Source organism: Calliphora vicina, chromosome 4, assembly GCF_958450345.1.
Source record: "Calliphora vicina chromosome 4, idCalVici1.1, whole genome shotgun sequence".
Classification (NCBI taxonomy): domain Eukaryota; kingdom Metazoa; phylum Arthropoda; class Insecta; order Diptera; family Calliphoridae; genus Calliphora; species Calliphora vicina.
In genome coordinates, this window is record NC_088783.1 from 69275157 (window position 1) to 69296817 (window position 21661).

At 27.9% G+C, this 21661-nt stretch overlaps 1 protein-coding gene across 5 annotated transcripts in view; it reads left to right on the plus strand.

Moving 5' to 3' along the window:
- The window catches only part of Nna1 (Nna1 carboxypeptidase), a 221621-nt gene that overhangs the window by 159991 nt on the left and 39969 nt on the right, over nt 1-21661 (plus strand). For 2 of the 5 annotated variants that reach the window (XM_065510249.1, XM_065510248.1), the window contains exons 3-7: nt 5433-5585; nt 11001-12235; nt 12309-12455; nt 12662-12788; nt 17268-17405. In XM_065510249.1, the coding sequence (XP_065366321.1) occupies nt 5433-5585; nt 11001-12235; nt 12309-12455; nt 12662-12788; nt 17268-17405 (1800 nt within the window). The remainder of the gene's footprint in view (nt 1-5432; nt 5586-11000; nt 12236-12308; nt 12456-12661; nt 12789-17267; nt 17406-21661) is intronic. The other 3 variants (XM_065510250.1, XM_065510251.1, XM_065510252.1) reach the window with 3 other exon arrangements.

Genomic DNA, 21661 nt, shown 5'->3' on the forward strand with positions numbered 1-21661 from the left:
TCGAATATTCCGGCAATATTAAAGAATATTGGAAAAATTAATGATTTTGAATAAATTCACATCAAAATTCAAACCACAATCGTGTCAAAAATTATGATTTTTCAAATTTCAAACAAAAATACATATCTGCTCGCACCAGTAAAATGCTAAATATGTCATAATTGCGTGCATGCCTGAGCATGTATGGCTGAGTAAGCAGGTTTATTGTATGTGTGTGTAGAGTTTGTTTTAGCTCCTAATTATTTCCTTCCTTGCATAATCTCTTAATGTTCAACTGTCATGACTTTTCTAATTATATTCCTGATTTTCTTTGTTTTTTTTTTGTTCTCCGTCATTCATTCACTCATTAAATATAATAAAGAGGGAGGAGCAGAGTTGACTGTGTTGCCAAGAAGAACATGAACTGTTTTGTCTATATAGCATGAATGTATATTTTTTGTGGTACCACTAATTGTAATTTAATACAATAGATTCATAGTGTTTTATTTGTTGTAAAGCCATTGTCTTCAAGGAAGCATTAAAGGTATGAAATCTTAGGTTAAACCAAAAAATCAAGATCAATTTGAAAAATAAATACTGGTATTACAATTTAGGGGAAAACATCTAAAACAAAGCTACTTACAATAAGTAACAATTCACATGAAAAAACAATATTACAATTTAACTTCCTGGAAGTAGTTTGGTAAGTGCACATTTTTCTAAGAATTACTCGTGAGAAAAAGCATATTGGCGTTGCTGAATGTCACTTATTCATTTTTAGATCAACTAATACCCTTGCCACTCATGCTGAATGGTATAGCAATGATATTTTAAGTGAATTAATCTCAAGTTTCAGTGACTCAAAAGTTTGTCTTGAAATTGCTTTCATTAATTCAAAACTCTGTGTATATCCTTAAACTGTTAAACAAAAAGAAAAAACATTTCTCAGGCAAACAAAAAATTTAACTTTTGTTGACAGTAACTTTTCGACGCCAAACTGAATCCACCTACTTTATATTTTATTTGTTTCATTTTATTTCTGTCAGGGATTTGTTTATTTTTATTTTATGAGCTTTATTATTGCTGTAGTCTTGTCAACAAATATAATTCTTACTGCGTTTTTTGTTGTTTTTTGTTTATTTTATTTAGTTAAACAGGGATACGAGTATGACAGTTTACGGCAGGTTAAACTTTATGGCGTGTGGTTTAACAAATCCCGTGTTTTTGTTTGTATTTTTTATTTATTTTTCTTAAAAATCAAAATGTTACAAAAACTTTGTCTCCTGCTTAACTAATTATTATTGTCTTGCTTCGCCTTTATGTACTCCCTTGCAAATAGGGTATATTTTTTGTAGGTGGCAGACATTTCCATAGCCACTTTTCTGATTATTTCAGTTTTGTTGTTAGAAAAGCAAAATCTTATCAAATCAAAGTATATGTCGACAAGAAATTATTTACAGTTAAGCTAAACAAAAAAAAAAGATAAGAACTTCTTAGCAAAACACATTTAAATCACTTCAAAAGCAGCAGGAAGCAAGTACAGTTTTAAACAATTCCTGTTCTTTCTAATGTTCTATTAATAAAATGATTTATAACTTTTTTGTTACTTCAAAACAGAATGCTTTAAAAATGACAAATGGTTATAACAAATTTAAGCGAAAATAAAGAAAATTTACTTTTTGAAATGAAATGAGTATTCGAATAATATTCGAATATTTTTGGAATAAAATTCAACATTATTGTGTTAAAGCTTTTATATAATCAAATATTTTATTCGTTTATTTCATCAAATTAACAAATTATTCGAATAATTTTAATCGTTTTGTATGTTTGAGTACTTAAGTAAAATTCAATAATTTTTTTAACATTTTATTAAATTATTCGTTAATGCTTGCCTATTATTCGTATAATTTTATTCGATTGCTTTAAAAAAAGGGTATTAAATTTATTCAACATCATTGTGTTTTTTCGATCATTGGACAATATTACCCGAATATTCGAATATTTTTATTCGTTTGTCATACTTGAAATATGAAAGTCCAGTTCCAATGATAGATTTTATGCAAAATCTTTAATTGTAATATTTAAAATTTTATTCGATTATTCGGATTTATTATTTAGCCGATTATTCGAATTAATTTATTCATTACAATCAAAAAATTAATAAATTTATTCAGACGTTTTTTTCGATTATTCGTAAATTTTATTCGAATATTTCTGCAAAATCTTATATTGAAATATTTTGATTTTATTTAATTAATCGGAGATATTATTGAGAATATTATTCGAATACATCAAAAAATTAATAATTATTTATTCGAATATTTTATTGAGATATATAAATAAATTAGTTTATGCAAAGTACTTGTTTTTATTTAATTTTTATTCAGTTCGATTATTTGTAAATATTAACCGTTTATTCGAATATTTTGAAGAAAAATTAAAATTAAACACTAGAGAATTATATTTAATATTTGTTTTTTGTGTTCGATTATTCGTTAATATTATTATTCGAATAAATTTATTCGCTTATTTTATATAAAATGTTAAATTTATTACAATCTATAAATTATTAAATTTATTCAACTGTTTTATTTTTCGGTTATTCGTAAATTTTATTCGAATATTTTTAAGAAATTATATTTAATATTTATTTTTTATTTAATTATTCGTTAATATTATTAACCGATTATTCGAATAAATTTCTTAGCTTATTTTTTTTGAAAATAGAACATTAAATTTAGTACAATCTATAACTTATTTAATTTATTCAGTTGTTTTATTTTTCAATTATTCGTCATTTTATTTCGATTAATGTTTTTTACTTAAAATATCAAATTCCATTTTTCTATGGTTCAGTTCAGCATAATTTTTATTCGATTTGATTATTTGGAATATTATCCGTTTATTCGAATAATTTGTTCGATATTTTTTAAAAACTTAATTTTTTATTCGATTATTCGTTTATATTATTTAGCCGATTATTCGAATAAATTTATTCGTTAATTTTTTGAAAAAGTGCATCAAAAATTAATAAATTTACTCAATTTACTTTTATTTTTTTCGATTATTCGTAAATTTTATTCGATTAATCGTCAATATTATTTAGCCGATTATTCGAATAAATTTATTCGATTATTTTTAAAAAAATACTCGAAATTAAATAACCATTAATAACCATTATTAATTGTAATCAATATCATTGATTTTTCTTAATATTATTCGTCAATATTACCAGAATATTCAGATATTTCTATTCGGTTTTTTATACTTCAAATGCTTAATTATAGTTTTTCATGATTAAGTTTATAAAAAAAACTTTGATTTTAATATTTATTTCGGTTTTTTATACTTGAATTATATTTTTTCATGATTTATGTTATACAAACGCTTTCATCGATTAACTAAAAAAGGTACATACAATTAAACACCAGCTCTGCATTATCAAATTTATTGAATGTACAGTAATGCCTCGATTAACGTCGTAATTGGTTCCGGAAAATGGCAATGATTTAATAATTAAATACTACATTAGAATATGTATACAAATTTGTACTTAAAAACTTAAAAAATAATTCAATCACATCATCATCAAAAGTAGTTTGCTGTATATTTTGACTCTGGCTTATGACACAACATTGTCCGATGGAACAGGTTTAAAAATTAATCGATTCTGTGGCAAGGTCAAATTTGTATGTTCGAACAGTTCTCTATAAGACTTAAGGCTTATACAAGCCTGTCACACATTTTGTTCGGAATGTTTTCAATTCCGTAGTTTTTATTCCGATCGATTTCGTTTTAGGTTCCTCAGATTCCGAGTAATTTATTAATTATGTATATTAAAACAAAAGTGAAGTTTTGGTGCAGAAATTGATTAAACATTTTAGAAAAGCAAATAATTACAATGAAATATCAATTCCACTTTGAAAACTGAAAGTGGTTTCATTCCGAAAAAATTTTAGTTTTACTTTTTTTGAAGAAGCGAAATACGGAATTAATTTCACTTTCGATCGGAATGGTATTTTGTGACAGGCCTGATATTTATTGAATGTTTTGTCAACTAAACTCTTTCCTCATCATCGTAAAATTCTTAAAAAATCTGTATAGCTTTATTAATGCAACTAAAGGTTTCTGACAGCTTTGCCAATGTAATTTGTGAATGTGTTGCATTTTCTAATTCCCTTTGATTTTGTTGCTGATTTGACTGGTATATGCGTGCAAATAACTCAGAGGTAGATGGTGGTTCGTCCTCAAAATTCCTTAAAATTTCAGTAAAAATCGGACATTTTCATCGTTTTCGATTTCAGCGGTACATTCAGGCCATATTTTCCCATCTTCGACACAGATAACTCTCCCTAACTTTGTTTTATATTGTCCACAGCTTGCATGACATTTTCATTAGCTTTCTTGTCTATTTCATCAATTAGATTGTTAAAATTTCGCCTTAAATAATATAGCAATAACACCTTCATCTATTGGTTGAATGAGCAAAGTTGTGTTTGCAGGTAAAAATACGAATTTGATATTATCGCTTATGGTAACTAAATTTATAATGTGGCCCGGAGCATTGCCAACTAATAGTAGTGCTTTATGTGATAAATTATTTGTTCTCAGTATTTTTTTATTTCTGGAAAAAAATGTATTTTATACATACTCTTACATTCATTAAATAATTTAGAAGTCACCCAAGTTATTTTGTTGGACATCCACACTACCGGAAGATTTGCTTTTGTAATGTCCCCCGCTGCATAACCACTGATCGAAAGCGTAAGCCGATCCTTATAAACCCGGCTGCTATTTTTTCTTCTTTAGATATAAATGTTCTTAAAAATCTTTTATTATTAAAATACTTTTTTTATTTAAAATTGCTGCACACAAATTCTAAAAAAATTTAATGCGGGAATTCCCCTGGTTTTGTTTATAAACAACAGAAGCGACGTAAATCGAACGTCGACGCATGTCGAAATTGAAGGGAACAAAATTTTTAACGACGTTAATCAAAACAACGTAAATCGAGACAACGTAAACCGAGGCATTACTGTAACTGATTTTCTTCGAATATTCGTTAAAATTACCCGAATATTCAAATATTTTATTGAGAATTTTATATTTAAAATGTCCAATTCCAGATGTATATTATTTATTTTATAAAAATCTTTAATTTTTGACAGGGATTCGAATAATCGACTAAATTATGTATCCGAATAATCGAATAAAATTTAAATATTACAATCAAATTATTCAACTATTTTTTAAAAACACATCAAATTAAATGTTAGCTCTAAATCATTAAATTTATTTAACCTCAAAGATTTTTTTCGATTATTCGTTAATATTACCCGAATATAAGAATATGAAATACCAAATTACTTTTGTGTAAACTGCACAATTTGAATTTCACCTATTTAAAATTTAAATTAACTATTTAATTCTTTTCATTTCTCTTATTGCAGGTCATTGAAGAGCGCATTAAACACATTCCGAATGTACCACTACAGCCAGAACCATTTTACCAGCAGACAGGCAATGAATTAAAACCAAATCCGGTTGGTGAAGAAAATGGCATTGTTGTCTTCAACTACAATCCTATAAGTGCTGTTAACTATGTGAGTATCATCAACAGCAAAAACAACAACAAAACATTAAAATGTTAACGTAAATGTTAGAGATTTTAATGAAGACTAAAATGTTGTTGTATGTTACTTGTATGTATGTAGTAGTTTGTTAATGATAATGAGAATGCAAAATTTCATTAAAAAAAAAGTATTAAGAAAAAATTTGTTTCTATTTTCTTTTGCATTGTTTGGTTTTTTTGTTTAAGTATTTGCTTGAAAAGTATGCAATTTAGCCTTACTAACTAGTAGAGAAACAACAACAATAACAATCAAGCACAAACAAACACTTGTATAAAAGCAAATAGCAGTAGAACAGTAAACAAACACACTTACTCTCAATTGAGATAGCTACGTACGTATACGTATGAGTAACATTAATGCATGAACAGTAAAAGCAAAAACAAACAAAAAAAACACACTTCGTTTTAAAAGGTACGAGGAGTAAAGTAAAACCAACAACAATATATGACGACCTAACAAACGAACAAACAAACGACTACGAGTAGTTGTGTGTAATGTTTTTGTTGTTGTTAATATTACGTATACGTTTGAGTGTGTGTATATTTTTTTATTTACAAAAATAAAAAATAACAACAATGACATTTCGCAATGAAATAAACCCAAGTAAAAGAGTCAGTCGGTGAAACAAGAAGAGACAACATTACATTAAATTAGTTTTTTATGTTTATGTGTGTTATACACACATACATTAAAAGAAATACTTTTTTTATTTATTTATTTTTTACTTAACAACAACAACAACCATAATAATAACAAAAAAGAAAAAGCCTTAAACTTGTGCAAGTTTAACAAAGAATGTCACTCTGAAAAGAAATTTAAATACAAATAATAAAAATAAAAAAACGAACAACGACGACATTAATAAAAAAATAAACATTTACTACCTGCTTTTCAATTTCTTTATCTTTGTATAGGAAGTGGAAGAAGGTAAAAAGAGAAAAAAAAACATTTGCTCTTTTAGTTTTTATTGTAAGCAAAATAAGTCACCTTTTTAAAGACTTCCCTACAAAAAACAGGGGAAATATTAAGGTTTATGTGATAAGTTAGCAACATCTTACAGTATTAGAAAGTGAATTCTAGAGAACTGATTAGTTTATAGTTGTTTTTACAAATATAACCATGATATATACAGCATTTCTAATTCGTTACCCGCTGCTTAAATTGCAATAATCCATTACTTTTCACAATTTTAATTAAATAGACTAGTAAGAACAACAACAGCTATCCTTAGTATAAACAAAGATTTTTCAATGAAAAATTGTATTGTTTTTGTTCATTTTTCTAATTTTCTTTTTATTTTTGGTTTCATTTCTAATATACAAAGTCGTTAAATGATTTCAGAATCGAAAATAAAAATTACATGCCAGACAGTTAAACAGACAGCAATTTATTTCATCTCAGCTGTGTTGTAGAAAAGTGTGGGTAAATGACTGTGTAGAATTATTTTGCTGTCTACAATTAATACATTTTTGGCCATTACTTTAGAAATTAAATAAATGAATTTGGTAAATGTAACTAACAGTTGTAAACAAATGTAAATAGAAAATTAAGGAAACTGTTTAATAAATAATGAATTTAAACTTTATGAATTTAAAATTATGATAGAAAATAAAATTTTTAGCTATACACGAGGAAAAACAAATTTGTGTAACTAAAAAACAGTTATACAAAAATGTTTCTATAGAATACACAAAGTTTTCTATAGTAATAACTGTTATACACAAATTTTTCTATAGAACAAACTATTATACATAAAGTTTTCTATAGAAAAAACTTATAAATAAATTTTTCTATAGAAAAAAAACTGTTATACACAAATATTTCTATAGTAATAACCAGGGAAACCAAAATATGCAAATGCATGTTTTTTCTGGTGAGTCTAATGAGCACATGGATAAGATATTTACACGTTTCAGAACTATTTAAGAATTTTGGCATCGATTTGTTAGTGCATATTTTTGCATATTTTACCCATAAATACATATTTTTGCATATATTTGTTTTAAGAGCATATTTATGTCATATTTTGCGTTTTTAGAGCATATTTTACTGTTTAATAGCATATTTTGAGTTTATCAAAAACAAATATTGTCTTACTTATTTTTCGCTGTTGTGTTACAGGTTTTTACTTCCTTTGTTTAAAATTCAAAATTGAAAAATAGATGGCTTTTCACCAAAAAAAAAAAACAATTCGAAAAATTTTTTTATCCAAAAAATGAAAAAACTGAAAAAAAAATGTTTGTTCACCTAAAAATATTTAAATTTTTTATTTTGAAGTATAATTAGGTGAAGGGTATATAAGATTCGGCACAGCCGAATAAAGCTCTCTTACTTGTTTTTATATAAAATAAGCACTATTTTAATAATAGCTTCATCTAAATATCAAATTTTAGTTCTAATTCAAACTTAACCGTTCTAAGTGTTAAAGAAATATTGTCTTTTAAATTTGCTCCTGTAACATCAGTTGATGTCGAAAGAACATTTTCTATGTTTAAAAATGTTTTCAGATCCAATAGACAACGATTTTTATTTGAAAATTTAAGTAAATTTTTTTTGGTTAAAAATTTTGTAAAAGTTTGTTTTTTTAAGAGCATATTTTTTAAATTTTAAGAGCATATTTTAAAGCTTTTACTGCATATTTAAAGCGCCTAAAACGCTTTTTTTAGAGCATATTTCCGGTTTCCCTGGTAATAACTATTATACACAAATTTTTCTATAGTAATAAATGTTATACACAAAATTTTCTATAGAAAAAAACTGTTATACACAAAGTTTGCTATAAAAAAACTGTTATACAAAAATGTTTCTATAGAAAAAACTGTTATACACAAATTTTTTTTATAGAAGAAACTGTTATACACAAATTTTTCTATAGAAAAAACTGTTATACACAAATTTGTCTATAGAAAAAACTGTTATACACAAATTTTTCTATAGAAAAAACTGTTATACTAAAATTCTTCTATAGCAGAAACTGTTATACACAAATTGTTCTATAGAAAAAACTGTTATACACACATTTTTCTATAGAAAAAAGCTATTATACACACATTTTTCTATAGAAAAAACTGTTATACACAAATTTTTCTATAGAAAAAACTGTTATACAAAAATTCTTCTGTAGAAGAAACTGTTATACACAAATTGTTCTATAGAAAAAACTGTTATACACACATTTTTCTATAGAAAAAAACTGTTATACACACATTTTTCTATAGAAAAAACTGTTATACACAATTTTTTCTATAGAATAAACAGTTATACACAAATTATTCTATAGAAAAATCTGTTATACAAAAATTCTTCTATAGAAAGACTGTTATACACAAATTGTTCTATAGAAAAAACTGTTATACACACATTTTTCTATAGAAAAAACTGTTATACACACATTTTTCTATAGAAAAAACTGTTCTACACAATTTTTTCTATAGAATAAACTGTTATACACAAATTATACTATAGAAAAAACTGTTATATTCAAATGTTTCTACAGAAAAAACTGTTATACTCAAATTTTTCTATAGATAAAAACTGTTATACATAAATTTTTCTAAAAAAAAAAATGTTATATATAAATGTTTCTATAGAAAAAAATTTTATAAACAAATTTTTCTATAGAAAAAACTATTATACACAAATTTTTCTATAGAAGAAACAGTTTTACACAAATTTTTCTGTAGAAAAATCTGTTATACACAAATTTTTCTATAGAATAAACTGTTATACACACATTTTTCTATAGAAAAAACTGTTATACACACATTTTTCTATGGAAGAAACCGTCATACACAATTTTTTTCTATCCAAAAACAGTTATACACAAAGAAACTGTTTCACACACATTTTTCTATATAAGAAACTGTTATACACAAATTTTGCTATAGAAGAAACTGCTATACACAAAAGTTTCTATAGAAAAAACTGTTACACACAAATGTTTCTATAGAAAAAATTGTTATACACAAATTTTTCTATAAAAAAAACTGTTATACAAAAATTTTTCTATAGAGAAAACTATTATACATAACCTTTTCTATAGAAAAAACAGTTATACACAATTTTGTCTATGAAAAAAACTGTTATACACAATACTGTTATAAAAAAATTTTTCCATAAAACCACTGTTATACACAATCTTTTCTATAGAAAAAAACTGTTATACACAAACTTTTCTATGAAAAAAACTGTTATACACAAATTTTTGTATAGAAGAAACTGTTATAAACAAATTTTTCTATAAAAAAACCGTCATACATAAATTTATTCTATAGAAAAACAGTTATACACAAATTTTTCTACAGAAAAAAACTGTTATACATAAATTTTTCTATAGAAAAAACTGTTATACACATATTTTTCTATAGAAAAAACTGTTATACAAAAATGTTTCCATAAAACCACTGTTATACACAATATTTTCTATAGAAAAAACTGTTATACACAAACTTTTCTATGAAAAAAACTGTTATACACAATATTTTCTATAGAAAAAACTGTTATACAAAAATTTTTCCATAAAACCACTGTTATACACAATCTTTTCTATAGAAAAAACTGTTATACACAAACTTTTCTATGAAAAAAACTGTTATACACAAATTTTTGTATAGAAGAAACTCTTATACACAAATTTTTCTACAGAAAAAAACTGTTATACATTAATTTTTCTATAGAAAAAACTGTTATACACATATTTTTCTATATAAGAAACTGTTATACACATATTTTTCTACATAAGAAACAGTTATACACACATTTTTCTAGAGAAGAAACTGTTATATACAAATGTTTCTATAAAAAATACTGTTATACACAAATATTTCTATATAAAAAACTGTTATACCCAAATTTGTCTATAAAAAAACGGCTATACAAAAATTTTTGTATAGAAAAAACTGTTATACACCCATTTTTCTACAGAAAAAAACTATTATATACACTTTTTTCTACAGAAAATTTGTTTATAAAAAAATTTGTTATACACAATTTGTCCAACAATGTTTCAATAGAAAAAACTGTAATACACAAAATGTTTCTATTGAAATTTCTACAGAAATTTTTCTATAGAAGAAACTGTTATACACACATTTTTATACAGAAAAGGAACTGTTATACACAAATTTTTGTATAGAAAAAACTTATATACAATTTAATTACTTTTTCAAGATGAAATAGTCAAATTTTTTAAGATAAAGAAATTGAAAAGTCTTAAAATTCTAACTAACCTTATAAATAAAACTCTTGGTTCAATAACGTTAACTAACACCAACTAATTCATCAGATAAATGGTTACTGCCTGAGTTGTTTTTATTGTTCGCTATATAAAAACTATAATTATTCTCTTCAACACCCCCAACTTCTTGACTTCTTCTTCTCATGCAGGATAAAACAAAAAAATCAAGATCGAAAACACACATACCCGATGATTCCAGTGACTCTGATGTGTCTTCCTGCGAATCACAAGTCTCATCGCCAGATCTAAGGTCTATCTTGGGCCATGACAAAACAGTTCAACAGACCATAACTAAACTGCTAAATACCCTAGAACAGAGATCTTCTAGCAACTCCAATGAAGAGGATGATGATGAGGACGACGAGGAGGAGGAAGAAGAAGACACCGAAGAAGAAGTGGATAAAACTATAGACGGTGATGAAGAGGGAGATAAATCGGGTGATAAGTCGGTTGAAAAATCTAAAAGCCACAAAAAACACAAAAGCAAGAAACACATAGAAGAGCCGGTGATAACGGAAGAGGAAATCGATAGTATATGGGCGGATAAGTCACCGGAATATATGGCGGCCACGCCCACTTTTATAAAAACCCAAATTGATAAAAATGTCAAGGCACAACAATTAAAAGCCATACCGCCCGTAAGACTTAATGACGTTTTCACAAAAGGCTTACCAGTAGTTTTAAGTAGCACATCTAGCAATAGCACTTTCTTCCTTAAATCGAACACAGACAGTCCCACTGAAGATGGTGAAATCGATGCAGATGATAATAGAATTTATCAAAACAAACGATTTGAAACCAATTCACTTTCCTTTCCAGACTCGTACAAAAAATTAAAAGAAAGTCCTTTATTTAATGCTGACATGTCCATAAATCTCAAAGAATTGGCCAAATTGTCCCAGACAATGACTACTCCTTCGCCTGCAATCAAAATTTCCCAGCTTAAATCAAAATCCTGCAAAAGTTCCACAAATCCTTCACCAGAATTATCCTTATCCCCTCAAGATCTTAGTTACAATAGTGTTTGCTCATCCAACAATTCGACACCCTATAGTAGCCTTAGTGATTATCAAGATCATGCCAAATCAAATGCAAATCCGTTTCCCATAAATGATCATAAATCAAATAAATGTTCTTATTTACCACAGTTTAGTCGTTCGGCGGTAGGCGGTTCCAAGTTCTTAACAAACTGCCATCCTTACAATGCGGAGGAATACGATGGCTTGGAGTTTGAATCACGGTTTGAATCGGGCAATTTAGCGAAAGCCATACAAATTACACCCACTTATTATGAGCTGTATTTGAGACCGGATTTGTACACCAGCCGCTCGAAACAATGGTTTTATTTTCGTGTGAAGCGGACCAAAAAGAATATGATTTATAGGTGAGCAAACTTTAATTAAAACAAGTTTAAAGATCTTTTATAATATAATGATATCCTTCCCCATTTCTTTTAGATTTTCCATTGTCAACTTAATAAAATCGGACAGTTTGTACAATGAAGGCATGCGACCGGTCATGTATTCCAACACAAATGCCAAAACAAAAAATGTCGGCTGGAAACGTTGTGGCGACAACATCTGCTACTATCGTAACGATGATGAGTAAGTGGAGGAAAATGATTGATAAATGGATTTTATAACAATATTTTGCAAAATATAATCAATTTAATAGATTTTGTTCAAAGAAAGCTTTCTTTTTATTATAATATAAATATTATTTTCTTTCTTTTCTTCCTGGCTTTTGTTTTGTCTTCTATCTATTTTCATTTATTATTTATCCTTAATGTTTTGACAAAATTTCTTTATAGCAGCCAGCCCAGTGAAGATGATGAGGATAATTCCTCTTATACATTGACTTTTAATATTGAGTTTGAACATGACAATGATACAGTATTTTTTGCCCACAGTTATCCTTATACCTACAGTGATTTACAGGTGAGTTGAATTTATTATCATAAACCTAATACGGACGTTATGCGTTTAAACAAAACAATATAACAAACAATAGGGAATTGGGAGTTTTTTTTAGTACAAACAAGTTTCATGTTATTTTTGTGATTTGTATTTACCTTTACTGTTTCAAATGGATCTGAAATTATAAAAAATAAAGAAAAATGTTAGTAGATTCTTTTAAAAAAATGTATTTTAATAAAGACTATAAATTACTGGTAATGATAAACATCCACGATTGTGGTTTAAAAGATCCACGATTGACGACTTAAATTTTCTTTATAAAACATCCACGATTGTGGTTTAAAAAAAACCACGATTGGCGACATCACTTTTATTTATAAAATATCCACGATTGTGGTTTAAAAGATCCACGATTGGCGACTTAACTTTTCTTTATAAAACATCCACGATTGTGGTTTAAAAGATCCGCGATTGTGGTTTGAAAGATCCACGATTGGCGACTTAACTTTTCTTTATAAAACATCCACTATTGTGGTTTAAAATATCCACGATTGACGACTTAAATTTTCTTTATAAAACTCCACGATTATGACTTCAAAGATCCACGATTGGCGACTTAACTTTTCTTTATAAAACATCCACTATTGTGGTTTAAAATATCCACGATTGACGACTTAAATTTTCTTTATAAAACTCCACGATTATGACTTAAAAGAACCACGATTGGCTACTTAACTTTTCTTTATAAAACATCCACGATTGAGGTTTAAAAGAAACATGATTGGTGACTTAAATTTTCTCTATAAAAGATCCATGATTGTTGACTTAAATGTTCTCTATAAAAGATCCACGATTGGTGACTTAAATTTTCTTTATAAAAAATCCACGATTGTGGTTTAAAAGATCCATGATTGTTGACTTAAATGTTCTCTATAAAAGATCCACGATTGGAGACTTAAATTTGCTTTATAAAAGATCCACGATGGATGACTTAAATTTTCCACGATTGGCGACTTAACTTTTCTTTATAAAACATTCACGACGATTGTGGTTTAAAATATCCACGATTGGCGACTTAACTTTTCTTTATAAAACATTCACGACGATTGTGGTTTAAAATATCCACGATTGGCGACTTAACTTTTCTTTATAAAACATTCACGACGATTGTGGTTTAAAATATCCACGATTGGCGACTTAACTTTACTTTATAAAACATCCCCGATTGTGGTTTAAAAGATCCACGATTGTGGTTTAAAATATCCACGATTGGCGACTTAACTTTTCTTTATAAAACATCCAGGATTGTGGTTTAAAATATCCACGATTGACGACTTAAATTTTCCTTATAAAACATCCACGATTATGACTTAAAAGAACCACGATTGGCTACTTAACTTTTCTTTATAAAACATCCACGATTGAGGTTTAAAAGAAACATGATTGGTGACTTAAATTTTCTCTATAAAAGATCCACGATTGTGTTTTAAAAGATCCACGATTGGTGACTTAAATTTTCTCTATAAAAAAATCCACAATTGTGTTTTAAAAGATCAACGATTAGTGACTTATATTTTCTTTATAAAACATCCACGATTGCAGTTTAAAAGATCAACGATTGATGACTTAAATTTTCTTTATAAAACATCCACGATTGTGGTTTTAAAAGATCCACGATTGGCGACTTAACTTTTCATTATAAAACATCCACGATTATGGTTTAAAATACCCAGGATTGGCGACTTAAATTTTCTTTATAAAATATTCACGATTGTTCTTTAAAAGATCCACGATTGATGACTTAAATTTTCCTTATAAAACATCCACGATTGTGGTTTTACAGATCCACGATTAAAGACTTAAATTTTCTTTATAAAACATCCACGATTGTGGTTTTAAAAGATCCACAATTGGCGACTTAAATTTTCTTTATAAAACATCCACGATTGTGGTTTAAAATATCAACGATTGGTGACTTATATTTTCTTTTTAAATCATCCACGATTGTGGTTTAAAGATCCACGATTGATGACTTTATTTTTCATTATAAAACATTCACGATTGTGGCTTAAAAGATCCACGATTGATAGCATATATTTTGAAATATTATAGATTTCAGCGTCGTCAGCAACACTCCTTGAAGGGGAGTAGGAGATTTGGAATGTTTTGATCATTTTTCTTTAGTTTGCAAAATTTAAAACTGAATCGGCTGATGTCATTATCATTCTGAGTCGTTGTTATATATGAGTCTATCAGTGCAAAAGTGGTGTAACCGCAAACTATTTATTTAGTGGTATATTCAGCCTACACCACTTTTGCTACATTACTTTGTTATATTATGCTCTGTGCAAAAACGATTTTTCCAGCTCCATCTGCTTTTGTATTGATATTGATAATTTAATTTACTGATAATGCCAGAACAGCAACCAAAAAGAATTGTGGATTACACCACTTTTGCCCTGATAGCCTCATATACTTATATCTTACGTTTCCCTTTCAGAATGTTCTATGTTAGTAAACTATGCAATACATACTCTTGTACATGATTTGAGCTGTTTCATATTTCACCAGAATATGGAACAGGAGTATTGAAGAAATATAATTAATAGTCATTGTTGAAGTGCTCATCGCGTTGCTATACTAGTTTATTGGTGTATATCTTCCCTAAACAGACTCTCGAATCATATGAACGCTTTTATACAACCAATTTGGTCATGTTTGAAGTTATGTCCGTACATTTCGGGAACAAAAAACACATACTCGCTGGTCAAAACGGTTGAGTATTTCTGTAAGATTTTTGAGCTTTCTTGATATATGTATTGTCAATCTAGCTATGTCCGTTCGTCTAATCGTTTGTATGTTGAAAACACGATAGGGCTCAAACGTAGGGAGTAGCTGGCTCAAATTTTCCACGAATACCCTCTGTTTATAAGGTTTGTTTGGTATTGAAAATAGTCATCATCGGTCAATGATTTCATGTAGCCCTGGAATACTGTTTGAGCAGTCATAATTATAATGATTTTACGGCAATCCTTTTTCTAAGTACTCTGAAATTATATTGTAAAGTATGGCGAAAGTCGGGCAACATTTGTACCTAGTCCCCATACAAGGTCCCCCTCATAAAATTTATTTAACATTCATAATTGTATTATAGCAATAATTAATATCGTGATGAAATTGGATATAAACAAGATTGACCCTACCCCCCATATAACCCCTATATCAGAAATATATGTATTTATACCCACATTTTGATGGTATACAAGATTCAGCACCGCCGAATATATCACTCTTACTATTGTTAACTTAATTCATTTGTATCAATTAAAGAAATTTATTTGCAACTTGCACCACAGCAACATTAAATCAATTCATTAGCCTCATCTGTTAGCTGAGTTGAGTACAATAACGTTGGAATAAAACCATTTTCCGGGGTAATACACATAACAACAAGTACAAACAGATTTTTGCCATTATGTATTATTTGCCAACAGACATAAATAAATACTTCCCTTTAGGGTACGGATAATAAAAATTCATTAAGCGTGTAACTTTCGGCATTCATTCAATTGGTTCGAAATTTTAGAACAAAAAAAAAACAGTAGAAAAACATTAGTTTGTCATTCCGTTTGTAATTTCCACAATATAATTTCCCGACCCTATAAAGTATATATATGCTGGTACCTTATAGATAGCGGAGACGATTAAGCCATGTCCGTCTGTCTGTTGAAATCAACTTTCCGAAGCCCCCAAATAACTTACATACTCGATTCATACATCAATATCTCCGGAATTCTTCTGGCTCGGTTGCTATTTCGAGAAAATCGGTCCACAAATGGCTGAGATATAAGGAAAAAACCGGGACAGCCTCGATTTTTTACCTATTTTTTACCTATCTGGATTACTAAGTCATTAATATAGACAATATGGATATCTAATGTTAGATATTTCAAAGACCTTTGCAACGACGTATATAAGACCATCTACAATGGCTCAAAATCGGAAAAAATATTTTTTAACCGGAATTTTTTTTCACCAAAGGTATTTTTTGCTAAATAATAAACAAAAAAATTTTTTTTTAATTTGGTGAAGGGTATATAAGATTCGGCACAGCCGAATATAGCTCTCTAACTTGTTAATACTGTGTTTATTAATATTTTCCACACTATAAAATTTTCCCTTAGTTTGAACCAAAACATTGCCAATAAAATTATTCAATCCCTGAGGGTTAAATAGTGGAGTTTTCTCTTCTTTTGTATAAAAAAATAATAAAGAGGAGAAATCCATAAAACAAACCATAAATGACATTAATTAAAATGCAATAAAAATTATTGTTTTTATTAAACATTTTTCAATACAACACTTACTTACTTACTTGCACAGACAGACAGAAAACGCTCTCAGCTAAATGAAAAATATACATACGCTTAATGAACGCTTAATAAATAGTAAATATTTTTTATTCTTTTTTTTTATGGCTGATTTTTAATTTATTTGCAGGATTATTTAATGGAAATACAAAAAAATCCAATTAAATCGAAATTTTGTAAATTAAGATTATTGTGTCGCACATTGGCTGGCAATAATGTTTATTATTTAACGGTGACAACACCCGTGGCAAATGAAGAAATTATGAAGGTGAGTTAATATTATAATTGAAATATTTTAAATACAATACATACTTAATTATAATAATAAAAAATGTGGCAAGTAAGAACAGTTATTTTTAAATGAATTGAGGTCAAACATGTGCAATCATAAATTAAAATTATATTGGGTATATGACTTAAAAGTTAAGGAGTTTTTCAAATTTTTAGCTTTTATTTTAAAACATTTGTACAATATAAATTTATTCAAAGTATTGGTCATTGTTAGCTATTAACTTTTTCCATCTTTCTGGTAAACAACAAATGAACATAAATGACATTAAACATAATAACTGATATGTAGGGTATTGGATCGTGAATCGGTTAACCGATTAATTTTGGACGGTTAACTGTTCGAATAATTTGAAATTGTCGATTTTCAAATAACAAATAAACCGATTAATTTTTGTCGATTAACCGAAATTCCTTTTTTTTGCACTTTGAACAATTTTTTGTATTTATTTTTCCGTTTCAATTCAAATACAAATTTCATATTAAAATTATATATTTTTTGAACATCCAATAAACATGATTAGTGAGTATGTATAACAACTGGAATATTTAACTCACATGTATTTGAAACTTTGTATTTATATGTATAGACGAAACTTTTTTTTTGAAATTAGTTTTATCATAACTAAACGAAACTATTAAATTAACCAAAATCTAAAACAATCCAAAAAGGAATATTCTTTATCATGCTTTTGATTTCTCCAAAATATTCCAAGAAAACTTTTATTAAATCTAAAGAAAAACTCGTTTAAATTATTTTCTTTTTATAAAAGATTATTTCAGAAGATCTCACTAAAACCCTAAAAAACTCACACATTCGGTTAATCGAATAATTTTAAATTAACCGATTATTAACCGAATAAATCTAAACCTCGATTAATTATTTGCTCGATTAACCGATTAAACCAGAAACCCGATTAATTGAATACCCTACTGATATGCTTTACAAAGGTAACTTTATAAAAACAAGTAAGAGAGTTATATTCGGTGCCGAATCGTATATACCCTTCACCAAATTATACTTAAAAACATTTTTTTTTAAATATTATTATTATTTTTTTTAAACTATCTTTAAATTGTTTTTTAAAAAAAAAATTTTTTTTCCAAATTGTTTTTTAATTTTTTTAAAAAAGTGTTTTCTAAATTTTTTTTTAATTTTAAAAATTTTTTTTTGCAAAAAGAATTTATTATAAAAAAAATTTTTTGTTGAAAAAAAATTCGGGTTAAAAAATATTTTTCCCGATTTTGACCAATTGTAGGTCCAACTTACTATAGCCTTATATACATCGATGCAATGGACTTTAAAATATCTATCATTAGATATCCATAGTGTTTATATTAATGACTTAGTAATCCAGATATAGATCAAAAATAGGGCAAAACTCGAGGTTGTCCCGGTTTTTTATTATATCTCAGCCATTTGTGGGCCGATTTTGTCGATTTTAAATAGCAACGGAGCAGGAGAATTTCCGATATATTGATATATGAATCATGTATGTAGGTTTTTTGGGGGGCTACGGAAAGTTGATTTCAACATACATACAGACATACAAAACATTTGCGAGCAGCGGGCTACATCCAAAACCAGGGATATTGGGCACCATACAAATTAAAGCCGAGAAAAGATTTTGCATGTCCAAAATGATGCTTAAAAGCTATAAAAGAAAATCTTTTTTGCAAAGAATCAATACTTGCGATGAAAACTGGATACACTACGATAACCCGAAGCGTAAGAGATCGTATGTGAAGCCCGGTCAATCAGCCGAAATGGGTCCTATATATTGTATGAAATCTGGACAGACCATCATAGGGAACATGTACCGAACCCAGCTGATTCGTTTGAAGCGAGTATTTGCCGAAAACGCCCAGATATTAAACCGTAATATTCCATCATGACAACGCTAGGCCATATGTAGAAAATTTTGCCTCACCCACTTTATAGTCCAGATCTTGACCCGTCCGACTACTATGTCTGTTGATCGATGCAGAACGCTCTCTCTTCGGTATGCTTCACTTTGGAACAGAGTATCCGATATTGGCTTGATTCGTTTTTAGCCTCAAAAAACGAGCGGTTCTTTTGGCTTTGAATCCATATGTTGCCAGAAAGATAGGAGAAGGTCATAGCTAACAATGGCCAATACTTTAAATAATTTTTATACCCTTCACCTTCGTGAGAAGGGTATATATAAGTTTGTCATTCCGTTTTGTAATTTCTACATTTTTCATTTCCGACCCTATAAAGTATATATATTCTGGATCCTTATAGATAGCGGTGTCGATTAAGCCATGTCCGTCTGTCTGTCTGTTGAAATCAATTTTCTGAAGACCAGCAAAATCAGCAAAATCGGTCCACAAATGGCTGAGATATGAGGAAAAAACCAAGACAACGTCGATTTTTGACCTATTTTAGACCTATATTTGGATTACTAAGACATTAATATAGATAATATGGATATCTAATGATAGATATTTCAAAGAAATTTGCAACGACGTATATAAGACCATAGTAAGATGGACCTACAATGGGTCAAAATCGAAAAAAAATGTTTAACCCGAATTTTTTTTTTCACAAAAAAAAAAATTTAAAATTTAAAAAAAAAAAATTTAAAATAACAATCGAAAAAATTTTTTTTTCAAGAAATGAAAAAAACAACTGGAAAAAAAATTAAATTTTGTTTACCTTAAAATATTTTAAATTTTGAAGTATAATTTGGTGAAGGGTATATAAGATTCGGCACAGCCGAATATAGCACTCTTACTTGTTTATTGTACAAATGTTTCAAAGTAAAACCTAAATGCTCTATGTAGCGTACATAAAATAATAATTTCTTTATAATTCCCTAGAAATCTAAAAAAGTGCTTATTTATTTTTATTATTTTGAGTGTCCTACATTACTAATTAAGTACATTGCTCCTTTATACATATTTTAATTGCTGAAACACAATTTAAATTAATTGTTAATTAGTCCCTTAAGTTTTGACAAAGTGTGAAAAGAAAAACATGTTTATTTGTGCTCTCCATTACGAATTTGTTAACAGGCAAATAAAAGCTTTAAATAGAGTTGAGTGAAAATAAAAAAAAGAAACCCACAATGAAACTGATTGGCATGAAGACTGACAATGCCGACGATGGTGATGAAAAGCCACAAAAGAAGTCAATTAAGATTAAGACAACAGCTTTTTAATGATGCTTTAAGTGAAAATAAAGTTAAGACAGAGTGTTAAGGGATTGTTATCTTGACTGGCAATAATGCTTGCTATCTATATTGTTTAAGGTGATCTGATAATTAAGATCACACCAATTTTTACGATGCAAACATTAGCCCAACTTGATCATGATTAAGAGAAGAGTGAATACAAGGCTGCATAGTGGGGGCATAATCAAAATATTTTGGAAATAAATCAGTCATTTCTATCTGGCTGAAGCAACGGACCCCGTAGGAGTGGCGCTGTTTCTTAGAGACTAGTTTAAACTTCTTACTGTCATTTCATTAATATATCCCTAGTTTTCTAAAATGCACATCAAATATATTGATTTAACAAATTCTTCCCTATCAAACTCATGACCTACCAATTCGCTTCCAATAAATTAAATGATTTAATCTCTTCAAACAACTGTTTAATCGATTTTATACACATTTATTTAGCATTTTATCACAAAACAGCCATAAGTTTTACATTTTTCCATAGAAAGTGCAAAAAATAAAAAAAAAAACAAAACTCAAATTACACCCCAGCAACAATAGAAAAACTTTATTTTGCTTCTACAAAAGTTGGAAGTTGAAAGTTTCTTAAGTAGGAAAATCTTTTCATGCAACTACAACACACAAACCAGCAAAATAAAAATAAAAATAAAAATTAAAAAAAACTTACTACCAATATGCTGCTCGTCATCGTTTTGAGGAAAAGTTAACAAAAGAGTAGAGAAAACTTTACACTTTTCCCGGAAATTTGCCTTTCAATGATACCATCAATAATTACTTTTGGGGGCTTGTTTACAACAAGAACAACAGCTGTCAATAGTACACAGAGTAACTAACTACTGCCGCAATAATAAAAGGAAAAGTGTACAAAGAGAACTTGTTACGGAGTAGTGATTTTTGATTACTCCCTTTTTATTATGCGAAACGAAACGGTGATAATGATGAGAATGTTGATGTTGATGGTTGCTTTTGCCCTGAATTACACTTTTAGCACGAGTTTGCTAGAATAAAACATGAACATGTTTTTTTTAAT